The sequence below is a fragment of the Haliotis cracherodii genome, unplaced genomic scaffold, assembly GCF_022045235.1.
Source record: "Haliotis cracherodii isolate W230 unplaced genomic scaffold, xgHalCrac1.p SCAF_23, whole genome shotgun sequence".
Taxonomy (NCBI): Eukaryota; Metazoa; Mollusca; class Gastropoda; order Lepetellida; family Haliotidae; genus Haliotis; species Haliotis cracherodii.
Genome location: NW_027266279.1, coordinates 2,751,438 through 2,779,407, shown reverse-complemented (window position 1 = coordinate 2,779,407; position 27,970 = coordinate 2,751,438). Strand labels below are relative to the sequence as shown.

Genomic DNA, 27,970 nt, shown 5'->3' with positions numbered 1-27,970 from the left:
GTCCCCCTTTAAGTGGTGTACCCTTCCCACACATAAACACTATGTTACATCAATGAGTATACACATAATCATGATAATCATCACAGAACCATCCTTGTCTTAACAAGATTTACCTGCTCCAAGCATCACTGTACACCTGTTTTACCTGTGCAGGTGCATGAACGACCTGTTCCTATGGCAACTGCATAATTGGACACTGGTGTACTATTTGAAATTAGGTCACTCCTCACCTGAGCGTACATATGTTTTGTTGTTCTATTTCCGTGCTATTCCCGGAACCCTTGTGTTGAAGTGCACTGTTGACGTTGATTAGACGGGTTGGGGGATCTGTATTGACAGTGATGGGGGCACCTGTCCTGCTTGTTGGATGCGGACAGACATGGCCGTCCTGTATTTTGACACCAGCGTCTCCCCAGGTGTATCAAGATAAATGCTGATATTATGGTAATGCATGTTTACACTAATAAAAGCTTATCATGTGACTGATATATGTCACCTGTTTATGGGCTGACCTGGATGGGTTGACATGTGCTTGAAGTGATTTAAATAATTTCTATATTTGTAGCTGGTTTTGAAATATTTTTTATTGAATGTCTCAAAACTGCTGATGTGCAGAAAATAAGTTTGTGATATTTTGCCGTTCTCTGTTTCTCAAGCACAACAAGGTTTAGATATCTTTGTTTAAACAGCAGGAAATAAGTTTTATGATGTCAAATCTATCTGGTCTCAAAATTGAATGTTTGGAATGTTCAAAAGTGAAAGTAAAAACATTTCATCATTTCTATAATCATGATAATTGTTTGACCCTTGTCATGATTTCTGGAGGTTCTTCCATGCAGAGTCAGTAAACGGACAGTGCTTTTGCTGAGGGTTGACTTCAACTGTATTGTGACCATTAACAACTTGGAAGTATTGCCCTGAAATGTTAATGAGAGGGACCAGTTCAAAGTGAAATGTGGCCAAATGACAATTTATACATGGTGTATATACATAAGTAGAAACTTATTTGGTGTCTTGCCACTTAAACTTGGGATTGGATGATGTCTTCCTCTCTAAACTGGTGTCTACCTCTGTAAACTGGGAACTGGATGGTCTCCACCTCTGTAAACTGGGGATTGGGTGGTGTCTACCTCTGTAAACTGGGGATGGGGTGGTGTCTACCTCTGTAAACTGGGGATCGGGCAGTGTCTACCTCTGTAAACTGGGGATCGGGCAGTGTCTACCTCTGTAAACTGGGGATTGGGTGGTGTCTACATCTGTAAACTGGGGATTGGACAGTGTCTACCTCTGTAAACTGGGGATCGGGTGGTGTCAACCTCTGTAAACTGGGGATCGGGTGGTGTCTACCTCTGTAAACTGGGGATCGGGTGGTGTCTACCTCTGTAAACTGGGGATCGGGTGGTGTCAACCTCTATAAACTGGGGTTTGGGCAGTGTCTACCTCTGTAAACTGGGGATCGGGCAGTGTCTGCCTCTGTAAACTGGGGATCGGGTGGTGTCTACATCTGTAAACTGGGGATTGGACAGTGTCTACCTCTGTAAACTGGGGATCGGGTGGTGTCAACCTCTGTAAACTGGGGATCGGGTGGTGTCTACCTCTGTAAACTGGGGATTGGGCAGTGTCTACCTCTGTAAACTGGGGATCGGGTGGTGTCTTCCTCTGTAAATTGGGGATTGGGCAGTGTCTACCTCTGTAAACTGGGGATTGGGCAGTGTCTACCTCTGTAAACTGGGGATTGGGCAGTGTCTACCTCTGTAAACTGGGGATTGGGCAGTGTCTGCCTCTGTAAACTGGGGATCGGGTGGTGTCTACCTCTATAAACTGGGGATCGGGTGGTGTCTACCTCTGTAAACTGGGGATCGGGTGGTGTCTACCTCTGTAAACTGTGGATTGGACAGTGTTTACCTCTGTAAACTGGGGATCGGGTGGTGTCTACCTCTGTAAACTGGGGATCGGGTGGTGTCTACCTCTGTAAACTGGGGATTGGGTGGTGTCTACCTCTGTAAACTGGGGATCGGGTGGTGTCTGCCTCTGTAAACTGGGGATTGGGCAGTGTCTACCTCTGTAAACTGGGGATTGGGCAGTGTCTGCCTCTGTAAACTGGGGATCGGGTGGTGTCTACCTCTATAAACTGGGGATCGGGCAGTGTCTGCCTCTGTAAACTGGGGATTGGGCAGTGTCTACCTCTGTAAACTGGGGATTGGGCAGTGTCTACCTCTGTAAACTGGGGAACTGTGTTGTTCAGATGTATGTGTTGTTCAGACAGATGTGTTGTTCAGAGGGATGTGTTGTTCAGAGGGATGTGTTGTTCAGAGGGATGTGTTGTTCAGAAGGATGTGTTGTTCAGACGGATGTGTTGTTCAGATGGATGTGTTGTGACTAATGACTGCTGTGTTGTTCAGAGGGATGTGTTGTTCAGAGGGATGTGTTGTTCAGAGGGATGTGTTGTTCAGAGGGATGTGTTGTTCAGACAGATGTGTTGTTCAGAGGGATGTGTTGTTCAGAGGGATGTGTTGTTCAGAGGGATGTGTTGTTCAGACAGATGTGTTGTTCAGAGGGATGTGTTGTTCAGATGGATGTGTTGTTCAGAGGGATGTGTTGTTCAGAGGGATGTGTTGTTCAGACAGATGTGTTGTTCAGAGGAATGTGTTGTTCAGACAGATGTGTTGTTCAGATAGATGTGTTGTTCAGAGGGATGTGTTGTTCAGACGGATGTGTTGTGACTAATGACTGCTGTGTTGTTCAGAGGGATGTGTTGTTCAGACGGATGTGTTGTTCAGAGGGGTGTGTTGTTCAGATGGATGTGTTGTGACTAATGACTGCTGTGTTGTTCAGAGGGATGTGTTGTTCAGACGGATGTGTTGTTCAGAGGGATGTGTTGTTCAGAGGGATGTGTTGTGACTAATGACTGCTGTGTTGTTCAGAGGGATGTGTTGTTCAGACAGATGTGTTGTTCAGACGGATGTGTTGTTCAGAGGGATGTGTTGTTCAGAGGGATGTGTTGTGACTAATGACTGCTGTGTTGTTCAGAGGGATGTGTTGTTCAGAGGGATGTGTTGTTCAGAGGGATGTGTTGTTCAGACAGATGTGCTGTTCAGACGGATGTGTTGTTCAGAGGGATGTGTTGTTCAGACGGATGTGTTGTTCAGAGGGATGTGTTGTTCAGAGGGATGTGTTGTTCAGACGGATGTGTTGTTCAGAGGGATGTGTTGTTCAGAGGGATGTGTTGTTCAGACAGATGTGTTGTTCAGAGGGATGTGTTGTTCAGATAGATGTGTTGTTCAGAGGGATGTGTTGTTCAGAGGGATGTGTTGTTCAGATAGATGTGTTGTTCAGACGGATGTGTTGTTCAGAGGGATGTGTTGTTCAGAGGGATGTGTTGTTCAGAGGGATGTGTTGTTCAGAGGGATGTGTTGTTCAGATAGATGTGTTGTTCAGACAGATGTGTTGTTCAGAGGGATGTGTTGTTCAGATAGATGTGTTGTTCAGACAGATGTGTTGTGACTAATGACTGCTGTGTTGTTCAGATGGATGTGTTGTTCAGATGGATGTGTTGTGACTAATGACTGCTGTGTTGTTCAGATGTATGTGTTGTTCAGATAGATGTGTTGTTCAGACAGATGTGTTGTTCAGAGGGATGTGTTGTGACTAATGACTGCTGTGTTGTTCAGATGGATGTGTTGTTCAGACGGATGTGTTGTGACTAATGACTGCTGTGTTGTTCAGATGTATGTGTTGTTCAGATAGATGTGTTGTTCAGACAGATGTGTTGTTCAGAGGGATGTGTTGTGACTAATGACTGCTGTGTTGTTCAGATGGATGTGTTGTTCAGACGGATGTGTTGTGACTAATGACTGCTGTGTTGTCAGATGTATGTGTTGTTCAGATAGATGTGTTGTTCAGACAGATGTGTTGTTCAGAGGGATGTGTTGTGACTAATGACTGCTGTGTTGTTCAGATGGATGTGTTGTTCAGACGGATGTGTTGTGACTAATGACTGCTGTGTTGTTCAGATGTATGTGTTGTTCAGATAGATGTGTTGTTCAGACGGATGTGTTGTTCAGAGGGATGTGTTGTTCAGACGGATGTGTTGTTCAGACAGATGTGTTGTTCAGAGGGATGTGTTGTTCAGATAGATGTGTTGTTCAGATGGATGTGTTGTTCAGATAGATGTGTTGTTCAGACGGATGTGTTGTTCAGAGGGATGTGTTGTTCAGAGGGATGTGTTGTGACTAATGACTGCTGTGTTGTTCAGATGTATGTGTTGTTCAGATAGATGTGTTGTTCAGACAGATGTGTTGTTCAGAGGGATGTGTTGTGACTAATGACTGCTGTGTTGTTCAGATGTATGTGTTGTTCAGATAGATGTGTTGTTCAGACAGATGTGTTGTTCAGAGGGATGTGTTGTTCAGAGGGATGTGTTGTGACTAATGACTGCTGTGTTGTTCAGATGGATGTGTTGTTCAGACGGATGTGTTGTGACTAATGACTGCTGTGTTGTTCAGAGGGATGTGTTGTTCAGATAGATGTGTTGTTCAGACAGATGTGTTGTTCAGAGGGATGTGTTGTTCAGAGGGATGTGTTGTTCAGACGGATGTGTTGTGACTAATGACTGCTGTGTTGTTCAGATGTATGTGTTGTTCAGATAGATGTGTTGTTCAGACAGATGTGTTGTTCAGAGGGATGTGTTGTGACTAATGACTGCTGTGTTGTTCAGAGGGATGTGTTGTTCAGACGGATGTGTTGTGACTAATGACTGCTGTGTTGTTCAGAGGGATGTGTTGTTCAGACAGATGTGTTGTTCAGACAGATGTGTTGTTCAGACAGATGTGTTGTTCAGAGGGATGTGTTGTTCAGACAGATGTGTTGTTCAGAGGGATGTGTTGTTCAGACAGATGTGTTGTTCAGAGGGATGTGTTGTTCAGACAGATGTGTTGTTCAGAGGGATGTGTTGTTCAGACAGATGTGTTGTTCAGATGGATGTGTTGTTCAGATAGATGTGTTGTTCAGATAGATGTGTTGTTCAGATGGATGTGTTGTTCAGACGGATGTGTTGTGACTAATGACTGCCGTGTTGTTCAGATAGATGTATTGTTCAGACGGATGTGTTGTTCAGACAGATGTGTTGTTCAGATGGATGTGTTGTTCAGATAGATGTGTTGTTCAGATAGATGTGTTGTTCAGATGGATGTGTTGTTCAGACGGATGTGTTGTGACTAATGACTGCCGTGTTGTTCAGATGGATGTATTGTTCAGATAGATGTGTTGTTCAGAGGGATGTGTTGTTCAGATGAATGTGTTGTTCAGATGAATGTGTTGTTCAGATGGATGTGTTGTGACTAATGACTGCTTTGTTGTTCAGATGGATGTGTTGTTCAGACGGATGTGTTGTGACTAATGACTGCCGTGTTGTTCAGATAGATGTGTTGTTCAGAGGGATGTGTTGTTCAGATGAATGTGTTGTGACTAATGACTGCTGTGTTGTTCAGACGGACCTGAAGCTGGCGCGGGAGTTGGAAGAGAAGCTGCGACAGTCCCAGTCGGAGGAGATGAAGGAGGTGGAGAACTATGTGGAACACATCCGCCACCTGTCAGACGAGAGAGAGGCTCTCATACAGGAACTGGAGGGCGAGAACGAGGCTCTCAAGTCGGAGGTCGAACAATTCAAGGCCAATGAGAGTGAGTTGGAATCTTCGAGTATTCATTTGGCATATTAGTTTTTGGCAGGTGTCATTCCCTTTTACCGATAAATGTGGAAAGTATGAGTGTAATAACTTTCCAATATTTGCACATGTGATTTTTAGTGAATGTCACTGCTGATTGACCAATATGACGTGACATTGCTTTAATGTTGAGAATATGATGTGATCCATTGTTGTTTACGCCACAACTTGATCACATTATACCATTTGAAAAAGAATTTAACTTCAGCTTAGTTTCTCTGAAGAGTCAACATTTCAAGAATGTCACAGAGTAATATACTGTTAGTCATGAAATTTTAATACATACATTGTTGACCGCTGGCCTAAAATGCGCCATGAAGTTATGTGTCTAGCCCTGCCTTTGAACTATAAAATCTAATCAGCAAATGGTAACAGCAAGACTTGGAATTCCATGATATGGTATGGTGTGATCGTAGTTTGAGAATGGATGATATGAAAATCAAAGCAGTTAATTCTTGTGAATACCATACCTATATTACATCATTGCCATTATCCTGTCTTTGGTTGTAATCACACTCCATTAAATCTTCAGATATTCAACTGAATCCTCTTCACTGTCAACTATACATGAGTAGTTGTCCCCGTAATAGCACAAAGCATGTGCAGTGAACCTGACATGACAATATATATGTCCAGATAAAAATGTCTCACTTTATTAACGCGAGCAAGGGACACCCTTTTTTCGAATAATTTCATGCTCGCATTATTCAAGTTCCTTTTGTGGACTGTCTGACATTTTATCTCGATATAATATTGACATTTATTATTAGTATCTGTCTGTCTTGAATCATCATCAGAATAACTTTTAGATGGATATTAATATTTAGCCTAATTCTTGTTAACCACCTCTGTGGTCTAGTGGACATAGTGAGAGCGAAAGGTCAGTGGTTTGATCCCTTGGAGCGTTAAACCAAAAGACTGAAAGATGGAACTTGTTGTTACCCTGCCTAGCAATCGACGTCAAGGTCATAAACAGGGACTGGTTGGCCTTGTTGCCTATGTACTGTGTCTGAGTGGGCTATCCATGTTAAACTTCAGCATGATATCTCAGTGGGCTACCTCTTTGATACCAGCATTTGTTCGGTCAAGTACAAGCAGCCACACACACACATGCATGCATTGCTGTAATAATAAGTGCAATAATCTTGAACGCTGCCTAAAACCCCATATCACCCCATCTCTAATTCTTGTTTCATCAGGTGATGAAATCCGTAAAGAAACGTCAGAGATGCTTTCACAGCAGGGTCTGGATGAGATTGCCAAGGCCACAAGTAGTGAACAGATTGCCTTTCTTCTGGTGGAACGCGCAAGGCTATTGGATGAGCTGGAGGCGGAGCAGAATAACAGCCAATCAGGTGACAAGGATTCAGAGGAGTTGAAGAAGATCCTGGAACGAGAACGTGACGACTTTGAAGAGGAGATGCAGCAACTACGACAGCAGGAGAACCGGGCGCGGAGTTCACTGAAGCACGAACACGAGGAGGAGATTGGAGCACTCATGGATGAGAACGCCAAGCTGGAGGACGACCTCAATTCTTCCAAACAAAAGGTAGGAAACGTATTTGCAGCAATATTGCTGAAAGATTAGTTTGTTACAATTTCAGTTTTTTAATTTTCTTGAGTATAGTGCACACCCATGTATAATGAGCACCCCCCTCTAGCGGATTCAGTATTTTGGAAAAAAGAATTTGAATGTCAATATTTGAGCTACATGACAGCGGTCTGTAAATAATCAAGTCTTGACTCATGAGCATCGACCTATACAGTTGGGATATGATGACATGTATCAACCAAGTCAGCAAGCCTGACAAACCGATCCTGGTAGTTGCCTCTTGAGTACAAGCATGGGATGCTGAAGACCAATTCTAACATGGCTCTTCACAGGAAGATTGAAACAAGTGATGATATCATTGGGATTTGAGTAATAATTGAGAGTAAGGTATTTAAGGTATCCAAAAGACAAACATGTTTTGTTTATGGATTTTCTGGCCCCAAAAGTCATTTTGTTTAGTCAGAAAAAAAAAATGAAAAAAAAAAATTCAAATGTTTTATTTAATTTCCTCAAAGTTTTTAGTGGCATTGAGGAAAAAAAAGGTACCTCCTTTCCACTGTAGACAGGGATCTGTCATCATATCGTCATGATTTGTCATAAATTGTTGTGTTTTAAAGTTTTAAGATAATTTTTCAATAGGTTTTAATTATAATATTTTAGATAATATATTTATATTAATAGCAACAGTAAGTGAAGTTTCTTTTAGACATTTTACTTACGTCTGGTCAGTGGAGTAAAAAAAACGACAGCTCTTAATGTTTTTGATAAAGCCTAGCCTAAGTAATAGAAGCAGGTGCACATACATTGTAGAAGTTCCCTTGTTGTACAGTCAAATATTCTGAAACTGTCTTTAAATCAGTTGAAGGAACTTGAAGCTGAGATAAACCGACTCACTGATGACCTTGAGAATGAGCACAACCTGCGTCAGAACGAACGAGAAGAACGGGATGAGGAGAGAAGGAAGGAGAAAGAGGATAGAGAGAAGGAAAGACAAAAGGACAAGGAATCCCTCATGGAAAGTAAGTTCAAAAGAGCCAATGGTTCTTTCCGCCTTTGAAGGTGACAGAGGTCTAAATTCTTTGGCCTTTTCGTAATAGTGGTCAAATGTTATTCTAAAAATGTACTGTGTAAGGGCAAGGCCTAGATTTTTGTGTGAGACTCAATGTTTTTTTCAGTCAGCTCTCAATGACTATTTTTCTCTAAATGGAGGAGCAAAACAATTGTTTCTGGACCCACAGGACATTTTATTTTTGGAACAACCATACAGGTCCCAATGCTGAGGGAAAAGTATTATGAAGAACAATTTTATTTGTTGAAAATGCCTCTGTAGGCTGAAATACATGATATGAAGCCACAGTAATGTGCTGCTAACAGTAGTCACTATATACATGTACTTCAGAGTTGCTGAAATTGCTGAAATTGCTGAAATCTTTGACAGGCTGGGAAAAGATTTCTCCTAATTTTGACCTTATTCAACATTCAACAATTTTGTTGAATGCTGAGAGTTGAATGCTGCTAAAAACCATTTTGACCTTATTCAACATTCAACAATTTTGTTGAATGCTGAGAGTTGAATGCTGCGAAAGGCCAATTGAAATGTGATGACCTGTAGCCCTGACTGGTTATTTAATACCATACAAAAAAAGAATATATGACAGTAACCATGATAACAGATTAAAGTTATTCCACGGGAGATTACAATTCACATTTGTTCTGTTTTTCTTCCAGGTCCGCGACCCCAAAGAGCCGGACTGACGCGCTCGGCCAGTGATGTGTCTCTCAGGAGGATCATAGAGGAGAAAACTAAAATAGAAGGAGAAATAATTCCCCTTCGCAGCAAGATCCGAAGCATGGAGACGGAGATTGGCAAGAAAGAGGATGAAGTAAGACCAAGATCAGATCTTTGCCCCGTTACACATCCATACAGTACTACCCTCTGTCACCTATTAGTGACATATTAGCTGTATGTGGGAGGAAAGCCTGAAGTGATGCAGGTCTCAGACATTTACCACTTTGGTAAAACCATGAGTCTGAGAAAATGCTGACAAACCGGGAGACATAACTACGGAGAACGGGGATTCGAACCCACAATTTCTGGAGTGCCCAAGGGATGCAACTCTGCACGCTTTAGAGGATCGAGTCACCCGTGATCGAGTCACCTATGAAGTGATGGAGTTCATTTCAGTACTTCTCAGAGCCTACGTCTGACTCAGAGAACTCTAAGCAAGCTTTGTCTGCCCAATCAAAATATAGGATGTATTGCTGTTGAGCCAACCAGATATCAGCTTTCTGAAACATTATGGTTTCATTGTCATGATTGCCATGGACAACACTTTATGATGTTTTTGCTGAGATTTTGTGAAGGGGAAAAGAATCCACAGTTATTAGAAATTGTTATGTTGTCTTTTGAAAGATAAGATTGTATAGCGCAGACATTATGATGTGGAAGCCTTGTCAAGCTAGTCTGAGCCAAGGCCAGGGTTTGATTCCCATGGGTACAACATCTGAGATCCATTTGTTGTGTCCATCTTCGTGGTATTGCTGGAATATTGCTGAAAGGGGCATACTCCCTCACACTTGTGATAAATGATAAAGTTAAAAGCTGTTAACAAGACCACGGAAGTAGCAGGCAATAAGATGTTGATGTAAAATGTCCAGTGTGGGTATAGATCTTCTCGTTGTTCAGTTGAAAAAGATGAAGAATGAAATGGAGAAGGGGCTGATGCAGCAGCAGCAACTCCAGCTTAAGAACAAGAACCTGCGAGCTGAGGCAGAGGAGCTGGAACAACAGCTGGATGAGGCAGAGGTAAGACAGGGAGGGTGAAGTAACAGCTGGATGAGGCAGAAGTAAGACAGGGAGGGTGATGTAACAGCTGGATGAAGCGGAGGTAAGACAGGGAGGGTGAAGTAACAGCTGGATGAGGCAGAATAAGATAGGGTGTGTAAAGTAACAGTTGGATGAGGTGGATGTAAGACAGGGAGGGTGAAGTAACAGCTGGATGAGGCGGATGTGAGACAGGGAGGGTGAAGTAACAGCTGGATGAAGCAGAGGTAAGACAAGGAGGGTGAAGTACCAGCTGGATGAGGCGGAGGTAAGATAGGGTGGGTGAAGTAACAACTGGATGAGGCAGATGTAAGACAGGGAGGGTGAAGAACCAGCTGGATGAGGCAGAGTAAGATAGGGTGGGTGAAGTAACAGCTGGATGAAGCAGAGGTAAGACGGGGAGGGTAAAGTAACAGTTGGTTGAGGCGGATGTAAGACAAGGAGGGTGAAGTAACAGCTGGATGAGGTGGAGGTAAGACAGGGAGGGTGAAGTAACAACTGGATGAGGCAGAGGTAAGACAGGGAGGTTGAAGTAACAGCTGGATGAGGCAGATGTAAGACAGGGAGGGTGAAGTAACAGCTGGATGAGGCAGAGGCATGATAAGGAGGGAGGGTGAAGTAACAGCTTTTCTGGGCTTGTTGATTCTACTTTTGAAATCAACAGATTCTCATGATTTCTTCATTTCCCATTACATTGTTTTCCCATGTTTTGTTTTGATGTCTTTCTGTTTATTCCCAGTCAAGTGTTGAGAAGTTGTCGACTACCAATGATGAACTGTCCACAAAGCTTTCCACTTTACAAGAGGAGGTGAAGGTGCTCAGGTCAGATTCTCAGAAGGCCTCCACACTCCAGGATGTTGTTGACATTCTGAAGAATGACAAACAGAACCTCACGGACAAGATGGCAACCTTAGAGAATGACCTTGCTGAAGCTCAGGCTGAAAGGGAGGAATTAACCAATCAAAATACATTGCTAACAAAGAAAGAAGATGAACTGACCAATCATATAGACTCTCTTAAACAGGCGATTGAATTAGCCAATGAGGAGAGAGAAAAGATGTGTAGGGACAAGGATGACCTTTTGGCCTCCCGGGAGGAACAGGCGGGTCAGTTGAGGTCACTTCATGGAGAGTTGGAAACACTCAAGGCTGATAAGACGTCTCTGAGTGAAAACACAGAGTCTATGAGTAAAGACAATAAGGAGCTAACCAATCAGATCGCTCAGCTTCAGGAGGAGATGCAGAAGAACCAGTTATCACACAGTCAAGAACTTGCCAAACTAGAGGTGCGTTGCTCTTGGTGTGATAGGTTTTTCTCCTTTTTAAAATGTATCATGAAATGGATTCAATTTAACATGTATAGAATGAGTTGAGGTGAAATGAGGTTTAACATTGTGTTCAAGATAATTGCATGCGTGCGTGCGTGTTTTATAATGCTAGCCTATTGAAACAAAATGCTGCAGTTAAACAGGGATACCCAAGAGTCCAAGGCGCGCAGTGAATAGTGGCGCCAAAGATGACTTGGCCACCTGTGCCCCTTCATGCAATAAATGCTTTTAATAAAACGTTTCTGACAACCTTTTCAGTGACAACATCTCATGGCAGCTTCTTGCCCTTTCAGTCACCTAATGTTCATGATCTACCATCTTTAAAATGCCACAAAAACTTCATTGCTACGTTTGAATATTTGTCAGATTATTTCATCTCACATGAGAGAACAGAACCAGAAGCTGACGGTTCAAATGTCCGACATCCAGGCAGAACTCAATGACACACGAGTCAGTGAGAACACCCTTCTACAAACACAGGTTGGTTGTTGTTGTCATGCGGGATTCAAAGTTCACACCAGTTTGATCTCAGGCGCCACTTTTGGGTTCACAAACCATAATATTTTCACCTGTGGCAAAATAATAAAATGTGTGCATTGAAGGACAATTTTTAGAAAATATTGAACCGATTTTCATAATTATAATCGAGGATTGATTGGAAGAAACTGATAATGAATTATCGATGACAAAATCTGAACGAATTTCCAACACTGGTCTTTGCTGATCTTTGTTTGTCTGTGTTTCTTTCAGAAGTCACTTATGACCTCAAATGATGACTTGGAAAAGAAGTAAGTGGACACTTCTTTCTGATATTTATACACTGGAATGAGTAACCATGGTAACCAGTTGGTTGTGCCACTGAGGGGACCTGAGCAGTCCCCAGTACGAAATACTTCTTGAACATTAATTGATACATGGGTGTATGTTCATGTGTGATCAGGTGGGTATTCGCAATGCTTCATGACACCCATAACAGTGAGTTCTGTACCTCGAGACCACCCGTACCTCGCAGCCACCTGTACCTCGCGGCCACCTGTACCTCGAGGCCACCTGTACCTCGAGGACACCTGTACCTCGTGGTCACCTGTACCTTGCGGCCACCTGTACCTCGCGGCCACCTGTACCTCGCGGCCACCTGTACCTCGAGGCCACCTGTACCTCGCGGCCACCCGTAGCTCGAGGCCACCTGTACCTCGTGGCCACCTGTACCTCCCGGACACCTGTACCTCGAGGACACCTGTACCTCGAGGACACCTGTACCTCGAGGACACCTGTACCTCATGGCCACCTGTACCTCGCGGCCACCTGTACCCCGCGGCCACCCGTACCTCGTGGCCACCCGTACCTCGCGGCCACCCGTACCTCGTGGCCACCCGTACCTCGCGGCCACCCGTACCTCGTGGCCCCCCGTACCTCGAGTCCACCTGTACCTCGCGGCCACCTGTACCTCGAGTCCACCTGTACCTCGCGGCCACCTGTACCTCGCGGCCACCTGTACCTCGCGGCCACCTGTACCTCGTGGCCACCTGTACCTCAAGGCCACCCGTACCTCAAGGCCACCCGTACCTCGAGGCCACCTGTACATCGTGGCCACCTGTACCTCGCGGCCACCTGTACCTCGTGGCCACCAAGCTCTCAGTGTGTCCCTTTGAGGAGCAGTGGAGTAGCCAAGTGATTGGCTGGTCATGCTGAAGGCCAGGTTTCAATTCCCGACATGGGTACATTGTGCGAATTTCACTGCTTGTGTCCCCTGCCATGATCTTGTACGATATGTTGCTTATCGTGGTGTAAAACAATATTCACTCTTTTCCCTGTTTCAGATATAAGCTTGAGATGGATGATATCACGACCAAGCTGCAGATGACGCTGTCAGAATTGACCAAGACACGAACCACCCTTGAACATGAACAGTTAGAGAAAACATCTCTCTCTGACAAATTGTCATTTTCCGAGACCCAGATCCATGAACTGATCCAGCTGAGGGCATCACTTGAACAGGAACGAAAATCAAAATCAGATTTAGAGTCGAAAATTCATGAAACTGAGATGAAGTTAGCGGAAAGGACAATGGTAGCGGATGGGTTCGAGGGTGAGCGTAAACAGAGGATGGAGTTAGAGAGGAAAGTGTTTGATTATGGCAATGTGGAGGATGACCTGACAACAGCCAGAGATAGACTGGATCAGGAGCGGCGGATGCGGAACGACCTTGAGGCCAAGGTCCTGGACTTGGAGCAGATTCTGGAAGACCTGCGGATGGACAATGAGAACCTGCAGCACACCATGGGCAACAAGGTGGGTACCCGGTAGTATTGTCATACCTGCAGCACACCATGGGCAACAAGGTGGGTACCCGGTAGTATTGTCTACCTGCAGCACACCATGGGCAACAAGGTGGGTACCCGGTAGTATGTTCATACCTGCAGCACACCATGGGCAACAAGGTGGGTACCCGGTAGTATTGTCTACCTGCAGCACACCATGGGCAACAAGGTGGGTACCCGGTAGTATTGTCTACCTGCAGCACACCATGGGCAACAAGGTGGGTACCTGGAAGTATGTTCATACCTGCAGCACACCATGGGCAACAAGGTGGGTACCCGGAAGTATGTTCATACCTGCAGCACACCATCTGGTATCTGAGATTGGAATATTGCCTCACTGATCATCAGTTATGGTGAAGTTGAATAACAAAACAATGAGTATCACCAAACCAGGATAATAGCCCATGGTACTATAATATATAATAATACTGTAATATTTTGAGGCCCTCTGGAAATGTCAAGTGTTATAGTTGTTGAATTTAAGTTTTGGACAGGATCAAATTCATCATAAATTATGCATGTGGTCTTGTGGTCCTTAATGGGCCATAATCATACCTTGTCCTTTAAAATCGTTACTAAAAAAACCATCTTTGTCACAAATCCTAGGTGAAGTCTCTGGAGGCCCGAGTCCGAGCGCTGCAGGACGACCTCTTCACAGCGCAGGACGAGCTGCAGATAGCACAGGAGAAGTATGAACAGGTAGGAGGCCAGAAACTCTGGTAGCCATGGAAACATACCAGCTTAATGATTCCACAACTGAAAAACAAAGAAGAAATAAATAATGCTAATGTTGCACAAGCAGAGGCTGACATATATTGAATAAATTTGTGTAACCAAAGGCAATTCAGCTGTGTTTGAATGTCAGATAATAATCCAAGTAAATAACGTGAAGCATGTCCATGATATGGCTTAAAAAAGGATGACTTGTTCAGCATGATTTACTGAATTACCGTATTTGATGTAATAAGCGCCCACAGCGATATTTGCTAATATTATGGCCTGTCAACAATCCTGATTAGCACCCCTTCCGATTGCTCAATGTGCACAAGACTTATTTATTCGTGTATAATATGCACTCGTGTGTTATATGCACCCTTATTTATGGGCTTAAATTCTGGAAAACATTCTACATAAACATTTCTGGCTGTCAGCATTAACCATGAAATTTATCATTCAACTAAGAAGAGCCCCCTATTTCTAATTTTGAGAGCACCCTGGGCGCTTGTCACGTTGAATACGGTAATGTGTCAGTGAGATATCAACTGACATCGAGTGGAGCATCAGTTGCTTGGGTTGTCCTCTTTCATGTTGTAATATCCCCCACATAGTGCAACCCCCAACAACTAAAAATTTGTTGCAAAACTGACAATTTGGACTGTTGTCCCGATCTACCAAGTCATTGCATTATTTCAGGATTTATCCCGACCTGCTCAGAGGCTGATAATTTAACCCTAAATCTGCAGCAAATGTCAGTCAAAATTTCCAAATTGTATTTAAAACCATTTCCCAATTCATGCTGTTATAATTAAGGTGCATGAAAGGTACATGACTTTAATTTCACTGAAAACATGACCAAAATAGATTACGAGGCTTAATGCTTTGTATAACATTATTGCATTGAATGGAATGGTGAAATTCAATGTTTAAATACCTCGGAATTTAAGAAAAAAATAACTATCCGATAAAAATCCGAATTTCGAACAAGATAACAATATTTCCCAATTTGCCTATCAAGGGCACCTAATTAACCCAAAACAGTGTGTAATGCACACAAGAAATTAGTCACAGTGCAGCAATTATCTTTTTTTATCCTGAAAAGTTTAATTCTGATAATTCTTCTCTCCTGTATTTAGGAATTTTGGGGGTATAAATCTGACATCGAGTGGAGCATCAGTTGCTTGGGTTGTCCTCTGTCATGTTGTAATATCCCCCACATAGTGCAACCCCCAACAACCCAGCAACCTATGCTGGTTGTAAGATGTGACCAATGGATTGGGTGGTCAGGCTCTGTGGCTTTGTTGATGCATTTCAGTGTAACCAGTGGGTAGTTGCTCATATCACTCACTGGATTGACTGGTCCAGACCTGCCTAAATACAGGTGCCTGACACAGCTGGAATACTGCTGAATGTGGAGTTAAACAACAAACAAACATGTTTCAGGCTGCAGCAGAGTTGGAGGCGTTGAAGGTGGAGTCAAGGATTCAGCAGGAGACCCTGTCCCAGCTGCAGATGATGCCACCGGCGCCGCCGCCAGTCCAGGTCAACACCAATGGTCATAACGTGCACAAGTCACAGGACATGATCGACGGGGACAACCGTACCAATGATAGTTCCAAAGATGTTTCTGTAAGTGTATGCAGTTTTTTATATGAAATAATGAGGCTGAAAAGAATAGCCACCACACCCAGACCAAATTCTTGAAGGGTGGAGAGTTATATGTGAGCTCCTGCATTCTAACTTTATAAAATGTTCATGCGAATTATACATGTCTTTTCAGGGTTCATTTTTAGTGGCCAAATGCCATCCTTTTGTTTCAAGTGCCGGGGTGCATGGGAGAGTCAAATAAGAACAACTGTTGATGTAAAGGAAGAGATAGGATGAAAGCCGTTTTGGCCCATTGAAAAATGAGCATTTCTGATTAAATGCAAAGTTTTTATACTTACCTGACGCAACACAGTGCTTTAGCTTTTGTTTTTGAGTTGAGGAAAACTTTAAATATTGGTGTGAGCCTTTGTTTCTTCTTAAACTTGCAAGTTTTGGACTTCTGACATGATCAAATACGTAAGTATGGCTATAATGAGTTGAACAAATCTATCTTGCTTCAACCGATTGAAGAAAATGATTATTCAAAAAGTGTTGAACCCAACTCGCTTGCTCGCTCACTCACTCACTCACTCACTCACTCACTCACACACTCACTCACTCACTCACTCACTCACTTTCTCTCTCACTCACTCACTCACTCACTCTCTCACTCTCACTCTCTCTCTCTCTCTCTCACTCCACTCACTCACTCACTCACTCACTCACTCACTCACTCTTCTTGACAGGAGCTTGAGACCAGCCTGGAGCTCTCCAATGCCAAGCTGCAGGAGACATTCGGTGCCCTGCAGACCTCCTCCAACAAGGTGAGTCAGCTGCAGCAGGATCTCCGGTCATCCAATCAGAAGCTGGAGCAGCTGGAGCGGGACTTCCAGCATGCTGAAAAGTCCCTCGAAAAGACTGAAACCCAACTTGCCGAGACAAAGAAAGAACTCGCTCAAGTGGTGAGTTCTCGCGACAAGGAAGAGTCTCGGATGCTGGAGTTGAGACAGGAGGTTGAGGCTGTGACTCGTGAACGAGATGGGTGTAAACGGGAGACAGAGCTTGTAAAGACAGCCAATCAGTATGGCTCGGAGGAGAGACAGAAGCATCTAGACAGGATCAAGACTGTGGAAGAAGTCTCGCGACAACTGGAGCTGGATAATAGAGAAATGGCCAAAAAGGTAGGACAGTTTGGGGGGCAAGATGGTCACTACAACATCAAGGCCCCATTCCTCAAAGCGATCTTAACACTACGATGATCGTGAGCCTATGTTAAAGTATGGGACTTACACTCACCTTAGCGCTAAGATCGCTTTGAAGAACGGGGCTCTGGTTTTTACTCCAATACGATATCTGTCTGTGTGAAGAGCTGACAGACTCTCCAAAGGTGGTCATGTCAGGTGGACTTTCTAATCACTTGATCATTGTCAAGTTTTGATTCTCAGTACAAACCATGGAAGTATTCACAGCAGCATATCTCATTTCTCATCTCAAAAACGAACATAAATGGTCAGTTATAAATGAAAAATAGTAATTGGAGTGCAAAGATATTGTTATGGATATTGTATACACCCTTTGCTTCTGTGTGCCAGGGGTTTGTATTAGAAGATCTTTTGTTATGATTATAATTTACAAATAGAGGTGGTACAGATAAACCAGAATGGTAGAAATCTGATGTCTGATTGACCCAAGAACCTATACATGCTTCAGTCAGAAAGGGCTGTCAGGGTTAGCTCAGGCTTTTTCAGTGTGACATCCCATGAAGAGTCTGTCAGATTTTCACAGAGAGGTATCATATTGGATAACAGATGTTTTTTTAAAGAGATTATAGGCAAGATTATCAGTGGATGTGGGCGGTGAGATACCCTAACGGTTACAACTTTGACTCGTCATGCTGAAGGTGCAGGTTGATTCCCCACAAGAGTCAAATTTGTGGATTCCCTCTGTGATACTGCTGGAATATTGTGAAAAAGGGCATAAACCCCAACTCACTCACTCACTCATCACTGTCTTTTATCTCACTCAGTATGCAGCATGAGGTTGCAGCATGCCTTCTCAGCGTGTTGAAAAACACCTTCAAGACAATATGTTGCTCTCTCTCTACTTCAGTTGAAACAAGAACAAGTCACTTGTCCTTGGATTTTTGTTTTAAATTGTATTTTTGTTTAGCCCATGAGTATCTGATGTTTTTCTTTTCTTAATTAGAGAATTTATTTGAAAGAAATTGTCAACCATTAGGGGGGGGGAAACGTTATATCTGTATCAAAATATTACCTATAAGATTTTGGTGGTCACAAAATACAAAAAATGATGTACTCTTGGCCTTCAAAGATTTTATAGGTTTTGAACCAAGGAATTCAAGTCAGCAGAATTTCAAGGTCTTGCAATTTATTCAATGTTTTTACCATGGATACAGCATGTTACATATCTTATATAGCATGGCAAGAACTTTAAGAATGATCATTGGGCCAGACCAATTTAACTGTGTATTTTATGGGTCCTCCTGTCCCAAGTTATTAGTTTAAGTAACAAATAGGCCACAGAGGTCTGTAATGGGAAACAAGAGTGTTTAGTAACCTTGTATCTCAAAATTTGTTGCAACACTGACAATTTGGACTGTTGTCCCGATCAACCATGTTATTGCATTATTTCAGGATTTATCCTGACCTGCTCAGAGGCTGATATTTAACCCTAAATCTGCAGCAAATGTCAGTCAAAATTTCCAAATTGTATTTAAAAACATGAAAGGTACATGACTTTTATTTCACTGAAAACATGACCAAAATAGATTACGAGGCTGAAATGCTTTGTATAACATTATTGCATTGGGTGCAATGGTGAAATTCAATGTTTAAATACCTCAGAATTTAAGAAAAAATAACTTTAATAAAAATCCAAATTTTGAACATGTAACAATATTTCCCAATTTGCCCATCAAGGGCACCCAATTAATCCAAAATAGTCAGTGTGTATTGTACACAAGAAATTAGTAACAATGCGGCAATTGTTTTCTTTTATCCTGAAAAGTTGAACTCTGTTTTCTTCTCTCCTGTATTTAGGAATTTTTGGGGTATAAATCTGTAAAACAGGAATTAAATTAGTCTGGCCTTACTCACATTTTAAATGAAATGTCACCCTGATTTGTGTTCACTCAACTATTTTGACATTTATATTACAAGAAGACTATGCATGTTGTATTGGTCACTGAGTTGTTCACTGCAAGCTGCCTGTGTTATGTTCAGTTGTCTGAGACCATGGCACAATGTGACACCTTGAAGGATGAGCTCCACACAGAGAGACAGAGAGGTACAGGTGTGTGGCGAGTTTATACTAACCATCTGATTGAACGCAACAAGCATTTTGTCAATCGGCTTTCATAGAATCATCAGTCATGATCAGAAAAAATAATCGAAATCTCATCTGAATTTCAAATCCCTCATCCATGGGAATCATCCATGTGATAACTGTTTTCTGTTTATGTCATAAAAAAATGACAGGAAATTAATTTCTGCTGGAATTCATTGTGATGTACATTCCTTATAAATCTTCTTGAAGTTAAAACAAGTTCGTAATTTGCATTTTACTGATGTTTCACATTTGTGAAATTTTGGCTTTACAGTCATCATGGTCATATGTATTACCTTAAAAATATACAATGTGGAACATAATTACACATGCTTTTTGGTTCAATGCAGATTTTGCACAATATTTGTTTATTGAATGAGTTGATTGTTTGTGCATGACCTTCACATTTACCTGTTTACTGTTTGGAATGTTTGTTCAAACACTGAATTTTGTACTGATCTGTGTGGCCAGAAACAACGTCTTCCTTTAACAAGAAAAACTGTTCTTCAATTGGTTTGTCAAAAGGCCAGGGGTGCATGGTTTCATTATCGATTGTCCAGTGTCTAGCTTTGTCTCTCCATCTTCCAACCAGTTGTAGAATTTATCTCAAACATGAATAGAATTTGACTGGATGGCATTCTTTGGCATTGTGCCATGAAACCTGAGTTCTGGTAATGAACTGGACCAGGGTCCCCTTGCTCAAATCAACCTCAGCACTGCCACTATTAGGAACCGATGATAGGCACAGGAAACGATGATAGGCACAGGAAACGATGATAGGCACAGGAACCGATGATAGGCACAGGAACCGATGATAGGCACAGGAACCGATGATAGGCACAGGAAACGATAATAGGCACAGGAAACGATAATAGGCACAGGAACCGATGATAGGCACAGGAACCGATGATAGGCACAGGAAACGATAATAGGCACAGGAACCGATGATAGGCACAGGAACCTGTGATAGGCACAGGAGTATAACTGTCCCAGCACTACAAGTGCTTTGTGCAAGTGGTCAATAGGTGTTTACCATCATCGAATGGAGATGTAATACCCTGGACAATCGAAGATGGGATGATTTGGAAGCTACCAAAATCTACGTGGGAGGTTAAAATAATCTGATAACACATAGGCACAATAGTGTGACTGTTTTGGTGATTTAACGACAAGGTTATTACTGAAACATCTTTTGTCACCAAATCAAACTTAGCAGTATTTCTGAAAAAAAAACTTAATCCAGAAGAAAGAGACTGCGTCAGTTCTTTGTGGCCACACACATCAGTAGATTGACTTATGTCTTGGAGTTAATTTATATGGAATGTTTAACTTTGCTACTTGTTTGGTGTTCGTTGTATTGGTTTGTGTTCCTGTATGTCAACTGTTCAGGTTTAATGGACCCTGGGGATTCCCAGTTAGAATATGTTATAAACACACTCTGCTCAATGTAAGAGGTGGCCAAATGGATCAGGTGGTCAGGCTTGGTGTCTTGGTTGATTACATGTCATGGTACCCCGATGGTGTGGATCGTTGCTCATAATATCGATCTCTGGATTGTCCAGGTTTGATTATTTACAGACTGCCTTCATAGAGCTGGAATATTGCTGAGTGTGGCATTAAACAACAAAATGATCAAATTAACGGAAGTTTATTGACTTAGCCTGGTAATGTAGAGGTGGAACGATTCACTGATACATTGAGGTATCGTAGGTTCATCAAATGCTACATGGTTAATATTTTGATACTGACTGTGGCTGAGTAGTCATTTCAGCACATTACTCTATTGTTTCCTGAATGTCCACCCTGAAAGATGGGTTATGACCATCAGTTGTGTCATTCTTACTGCAGCACGATCTGCCATGCATCAGGACTTCAATATTGTGAATCATCCCAGCTCTAATGCAACCATCCCATGGAAATCAAAGTACACACATAAGGTGGATTGGTAAAAGCATGGAAGGTGTAAATGTCTTCATTCCAGAGTGCAATCTTTAAATGAAGAAGTGTCCACAATGTGTTACCTGGTTGGTTGTGTATCATTGTACCCTACAAGCATTGATTGTTGTTCATGCTATCAACCACTGGTTTGTCTGACCCAGATGCAATTAGTTACAGGCTGCAGCTGGAACATTACAGACTATGGTGTTCAACACTGTTCTTTTCTCATAATTTCAAAATTAACATGATTAACGCATAAAAGATAAAAATGTGCATGTCTATGGTCATCACAAGATCACTGTTGAACCAATCATACTAAACAGGTAAGATATACTGCAGATAAAATGTCCTATCCTGATGAGGATGTGACATCACATGTCCGGGAGAAATATGGGGCCAGGATGGCCCAGTCGTCTAAGATACAGAGTTGTGTCCCTTGGGCATGTCAGAAACGTATGATCCTGATTACGAATCCATGTTTGCCGTGATTGTGTTTCGAACTTTGTCAGTATATTACACATACTTGTGGTTTTATGAAATTGCATTACTTAAGTCATGCTATAGCTGAAAGACTGTACAAGTTTGTGTTTAACCCAAGTCACTTCCTCCCTCCAGAGAAGCACAGCCAGAATGTGCGCTACATCCAGCAGCTGGAGGCGGACCTGGACGTGGCCCGCGAGCAGAACAGGCAGCTGCGGGAGGAGCTCCACACGCATCAGACAAGGGTGTTCAAGCTGGAGGCCAATGGGGTCGGACAGTCTGTGAGTGGGGAGGGAAGGCAGTACTCCTCAAATGTGGGAAGTGTCTCTCATGATGATGTTGATGATAATACAAATTATGGTATCAAAATTGCGATTCTGACTATGATTTGCTGATGGTGATGATGATAGTGTAATGAAACTGATACATTTTTATGAATATGACAGCGATAATTATTTCATGGTGACCTTGGTGAAAACGACTTGTCAGTGATGGAGATTGCAGTAATGGCAATGACAGTGATGACTGTAGTGATGAGGATGGGGATGACAATGATGTTGATGATGTTGCAGGCGAAGTATGAGAGCACCATCACACGTAGGGAGATGGAGTTGAAGGAGGTGAAGCTGTACCACAAGAAGGAGCTGGAGTCGTTGACGGAGAAGTTGGATGCTGCTGCCGCTGAGGCCAGGGACATGAGGAGCCAGCTAAGGGAACGAGAACAGGTTGGTCCCCACTATGTTGTGTATAGCTGGGGGAACAGGTTGGTCCCCACTTTGTTGTGTATAGCTGGGGGCACAGGTTATTCCCCACTTTGTTGCGTATATCTGGGAGAACAGGTTGGTCCCCACATTGTTGTGTGTTGCTGGGGGAACAGGTTGGTCCCCATTTTGTTGTGAATATCTTGGGGAACAGGTCGGTTCCCACTTTGTTGTGTATATCTTCGGGAACAGGTCGGTCCCCACTTTGTTGTGTATAGCTGGGGGAACAGGTTGGTCCCCACTTTGTTGTGTATATCTTGGGGAACAGGTTGGTCCCCAGTTTGCTTTGTACAGCTGTATACAGTTGTATTCTTTTTGTAACATTTATTCACAAGAAATTAACCTCAAATCAACCCTGGTCACATTGGCTAAAAATCTCTTTTTGCCTTCTGAATATTGACATATTGACCCAAACAATCTATAAAACAAAACTGATCCTGATCAGAAACTGCTCTTTTGTCATGAAATATGCATGATGCGTAAAATATAAAGTGTGTATAAGTTTGTCCCATGACATGTGTGAAATGGTGCCTCCTTCCCTGCAGGAACTCCTGAAGCAGCAGAGCGACACTTCCAGGAGCAGGTCCACCGTTGACCGCCTCGAGGCCCAACTCAACACCGAGGTCAAACTCAGGACGGAGTATGAGAACAGAAACCAGGCCCTTGACCAGGAGATGACCAAGGTAGGCTGTGCTTGTTGGGGCCGAGGTCTGGTCAGATGAAGGTGACCAAGGTAGGCTGTGCTTGTTAGGGCCGAGTTCTGGTCAGGTGAAGGTGACCAAGGTAGGCTGTGCTTGTTGGGGCCGAGGTCTGGTCAGGTGAAGGTGACCTAGGTAGGCTGTGCTTGTTGGGGCCGAGGTCTAGTCAGGTGAAGGTGACCAAGGTAGGCTGTGCTTGTTGGGGCCGAGGTCTGGTCAGGTGAAGGTGACCAAGGTAGGCTGTGCTTGTTGGGGCCGAGGTCTGGTCAGGTGAAAGTGACCAAGGTAGGCTGTGCTTGTTGGGGCTGAGGTCTGGTCAGGTGAAGGTGACCAAGGTAGGCTGTGCTTGTTGGGGCCGAGGTCTGGTCAGGTGAAGGTGACCAAGGTAGGCTGTGCTTGTTGGGGCCGAGGTCTAGTCAGGTGAAGGTGACCAAGGTAGGCTGTGCTTGTTTGGGGCCGAGGTCTGGTCAGGTGAAGGTGACCAAGGTAGGCTGTGCTTGTTTTGGCCGAGGTCTGGTCAGGTGAAGGTGACCAAGGTAGGCTGTGCTTGTTTTGGCCGAGGTCTGGTCAGGTGAAGGTGACCAAGGTAGGCTGTGCTTGTTGGGGCCGAGGTCTGGTCAGGTGAAGGTGACCAAGGTAGGCTGTGCTTGTTGGGGCCGAGGTCTGGTCAGGTGAAAGTGACCAAGGTAGGCTGTGCTTGTTGGGGCTGAGGTCTGGTCAGGTGAAGGTGACCAAGGTAGGCTGTGCTTGTTGGGGCTGAGGTCTGGTCAGGTGAAGGTGACCAAGGTAGGCTGTGCTTGTTGGGGCTGAGGTCTGGTCAGGTGAAGGTGACCAAGGTAGGCTGTGCTTGTTGGGGCCGAGGTCTGGTCAGGTGAAGGTGACCAAGGTAGGCTGTGCTTGTTGGGGCCGAGGTCTGGTCAGGTGAAGGTGACCAAGGTAGGCTGTGCTTGTTGGGGCCGAGGTCTGGTCAGGTGAAGGTGACCAAGGTAGGCTGTGCTTGTTGGGGCCGAGGTCTGGTCAGGTGAAAGTGACCAAGGTAGGCTGTGCTTGTTGGGGCTGAGGTCTGGTCAGAAGGTGAAGGTGACCAAGCTATGTCTGTTTCTCACTCTGGTTATTGTTTTCTGCTGCTGTGAAATTGTTTCAAATTGGCTGACAGCAGCATCAACTTACCAGGGCTGGGAGGAGTCCAGATTTACTACCGGGGCACCTGTCCCCCAATTACCCGACCTGCTGTAGGTCACAGAGTTGGGTGGAATATGTCCAATTTTGAATTGTTTTACCAGAGCCCTGGCAAAACCTATTTAGATTCATGTGTAAAGCGATCTGATCATACATTCACTGAAGTTGACTGAAGCTTCATCTTTACTCAAATAAGTCAGAAGGATTGGGTGCATAGTCAGAAAGAAATGCAAACATTAGCGACTTGTAGTGTAATCATGCAGTTTTATTGTTATTGTCATGAAATGATATATCATGTGACTAACAATGGGTCCGGGTAGTCCTCTGGGTACTGATCCTCTGGGCCCCACCCGATCGGAGGTATCCAATTTCCCGAAAGCCTGCACATACATTTTGGCTTTGATACTACATGATGGCAAGAAGTTGATTTTCAATGACCACCCAAGTCAGATGTGTGACCCTGACCCCTGCCCTGACATGTTTTCCATGTTTGTCAAGGTTTGGAGCCAGGTCCGGACGCTGATGGAGAAGAACGCCAACCTGGAGAACACAAAGAGGAGTCTGGAGGATGAACTGGATAGGGTGAGGAAGAGCTTAATGTGTTCTAGATGAAATTCAACAGATGTTAAAGCAGATGAAACAATGGTCCTCTGTGCATAAAATTCAAAATGGAAGCAAATATTCACTGCTGGATTCTTCTCTGATCAGAAATGCAATCTAATTTCTCCCATGATCTATAATAAGCGTAAGGCATCACCCCCTTTTGGTATGTGGGATTCAGGGTCTATTTTGAGGGTACTTGAGTTGCAGTGCAAAGTTTAATTTTTATATGTTTATTTTCATGTTTTAAACTTAGAATTTTTTAACTTAAACATTTATGCGACTTGAAACTGTACTTTATGGATTCTTTTCCAATTCGGAGTACAATTTCTATACCAATTGGAGCAGGGCAGTGCAAAGTTTAATTTCGATAAGTGGATTTTATGAGAAAATAATTGCTCTTTTAATGTTTTGAACTTAGGAATATGTTGGAGTCGAAGTCAGGGATACGAGTGAGCCCTACTAATTTTTTTGCCTTATTTAGATAATTCTTTAACTTCAAATTACATCATCTCCTTAATTCAGGGTGAGCGATGAGAGTGAAAAACAATATGGTATTCAGAATTTATGGAATGGAAGGGGTGGGGGTGGGGTTGGGGCACCCTCTTGAGTGTCCAGGATCTCTAAACCTTATGAGTGAGTGAGTATGCTTTTACGTCGCTTTTAGCAATATTCCAGCAATATCACGGCGGGGGACACCAGAAATGGGCTTCACACATTGTACCCATGTCAGGAATCTAACCCGGGTCTGCGGCATGACGAGCGAACGCTTTAACCACCAGGCTACCCGTCCGCCCCTCAAAACCTTATGAGAGTTCCAAGTACCGTGTAAGATGTGATCTAGCAGGAGCATTGCTTACTATGGCATTGTTAAAAGTGGTGTTAAACCCAACTCACTCACTCATTACTGTGGCATTAAACAACATTCACTCACTCCTTCTGACAGAGAAGTAGCAGCTCAAGGCAGGCGGAGAACGTGTACGCCCAGACCTCCGCCAGTCAGGAGGCCACCATGAAATCACTGTACAATAGGACGGAAGCTGCAGAACTGAAGGTAACCAATCAGATAGCTTGTTACATGCAGCTATGGCTTTTTGGCTCCAGTGGTAATAGCATTTGAGTGATGTGATCAATAACACTTGAATAATCAATATTATCAATAAAGTTTTTATATTTGTTAAATAAATTTTCCAAAATAGACTTTGCAACATTTTTTTTTTTTCTGTGAGATATTTGTTCTAGAGAGTCTTCTTGATGTGGCTGATATCCATATGTTGTTCTTTATTTTCTATTCATTGTTTATGAGTGTGTTCTTTTGCATGGCTCATTGTATACCTCTCCAGCTCTTAGATTTTGTGACAGAAATAGAAAATAATATTGGTCAATGGAACTGACAGAAGTTTATCTGAATTAAACCATCTTATTTTAATTGCATTTTTGAATCAGTTTTTCACTGTGTAGACATTTCTGATGTCCTTGGTGAAATAGAAAGAAGTATATTTGATGAACATTATTCCATATTCGTTTGAAATAACATTTATTGCCTACGCATGTGATGAAATCTAAGGCAGTCTAGCGGTTACAGTGTTTACTTGCTCATTCGTCATGGTAAAAACACCAGTTTGAATCCTCACACGGCCACCAGGTGGCTCTTGGTGTCCTGTGACTTCAAATTACTAAACTGGCTGAAAATGTCACTGATTCTCGATATATATGTTCTTTCGTTAGTCACAGATAATGGCATCATCGTCAGACAAACCAGTAAGAGTCGTAATTAACATTTACGTTACATTTTACATTTTAACATTTAAATCAAATCAATTATACCTTCTGTGATATGATCAGTCCACATGTACCAGGTTTATTTAGATTACAAAGCTGCTATAAAAAAGTGTGATCATACATTGTCTTTGTGATTAGTTTTTTTTAGTTTCCGGGCGTTATTGTCTCTTATCCCCATTGTAATCCCTTCCACATCCCTTTGCTGTGCAGACTTGCATCCCTTACAACCTGGAGAGTCGGTTTGAATCCCACATTTCACGCTGATTATTTTTCTGTCTCTGTCAGCCCTAGGGCCGGCCAAAAAGATTGATAATTGGAATTATCCTCAATGGGAAGAAATATAAAAGATTATTGATATGAAAATTGTGTCATCGATAATATCTTACATAAACTATTTTGATGAACTACAGTTTAGATTAACCGAAACCGACTTGTTATTGTCAATGTAGTCAATTGCTGAAGATGGAAAGTAACTGTTTTTGTTCTATATCAAATGTCCACAAAGTAATCCCTGCATAGATGTGCCACCACTCACCAGTCCAGCGAAATATGTTGATTTCTTTTGGACTCTTTTTTGTGTATTTGCTCAGAGTTACTTCCCCAATATTTATTGATTATTGATCGATATTTAGTAAACAATTATCTATCTCCATGATCTGTCTCGATAGCCAGCCCTTGTCAGCACTAATGTCCCTACCTCTGCTTGTGGATTTTACGTAAGTTGCAAACATTGAAGGCTATACTCCCACAAGCTGACACAACGTTATATATCTAACATGCTGTTCACAATGGCGTTGAACCCAAGTCACCTGAAATTGCTTTGACCGATGCTCATGATGTCAATCACTGGATTGTCTGGTCTAGACTCGAGGATTGACAGACCGCCATCATATAGCTAGAATATTGCTGAGTGAGATGTCAAACAACAACCAACCAACTCAGTATAATGAGATGGGACTTTTGTTCGAGTTGTTTATGGATTCCACAGGTCTACAAAATAAAAATTGAAAAGTACAATTTGAAAAGCGCCCTATTTGTTATGACTTCAAAAGTAAACATACATGTAGGCAACAACTAATTTATTCCTTGTGGAATCAGTCGTAGCTTTGTGGTGAATAAGCCTGGTACTGAGGAAG

The 27,970-nt window shown here is 42.9% G+C and overlaps 1 protein-coding gene across 6 annotated transcripts in view; it reads left to right on the top strand.

The window, feature by feature from the left end:
* LOC139471630 (uncharacterized) overlaps positions 1 to 27,970 on the top strand; it is a 75,142-nt gene that overhangs the window by 23,616 nt on the left and 23,556 nt on the right. For 4 of the 6 annotated variants that reach the window (XM_071254024.1, XM_071254022.1, XM_071254027.1 and 1 more), the window contains exons 3-20: positions 5,490 to 5,679; positions 6,923 to 7,272; positions 8,135 to 8,294; positions 9,004 to 9,158; positions 9,962 to 10,081; positions 10,839 to 11,384; positions 11,793 to 11,906; positions 12,177 to 12,214; positions 13,247 to 13,718; positions 14,354 to 14,446; positions 15,908 to 16,093; positions 16,798 to 17,232; positions 19,294 to 19,363; positions 21,950 to 22,095; positions 22,387 to 22,539; positions 23,121 to 23,258; positions 24,951 to 25,034; positions 25,999 to 26,106. In XM_071254024.1, the coding sequence (XP_071110125.1) occupies positions 5,490 to 5,679; positions 6,923 to 7,272; positions 8,135 to 8,294; positions 9,004 to 9,158; positions 9,962 to 10,081; positions 10,839 to 11,384; positions 11,793 to 11,906; positions 12,177 to 12,214; positions 13,247 to 13,718; positions 14,354 to 14,446; positions 15,908 to 16,093; positions 16,798 to 17,232; positions 19,294 to 19,363; positions 21,950 to 22,095; positions 22,387 to 22,539; positions 23,121 to 23,258; positions 24,951 to 25,034; positions 25,999 to 26,106 (3,558 nt within the window). Of the gene's footprint in view, positions 1 to 336; positions 445 to 5,489; positions 5,680 to 6,922; positions 7,273 to 8,134; positions 8,295 to 9,003; positions 9,159 to 9,961; positions 10,082 to 10,838; positions 11,385 to 11,792; positions 11,907 to 12,176; positions 12,215 to 13,246; positions 13,719 to 14,353; positions 14,447 to 15,907; positions 16,094 to 16,797; positions 17,233 to 19,293; positions 19,364 to 21,949; positions 22,096 to 22,386; positions 22,540 to 23,120; positions 23,259 to 24,950; positions 25,035 to 25,998; positions 26,107 to 27,970 lie in introns of those variants that run through there. The other 2 variants (XM_071254025.1, XM_071254023.1) reach the window with 2 other exon arrangements.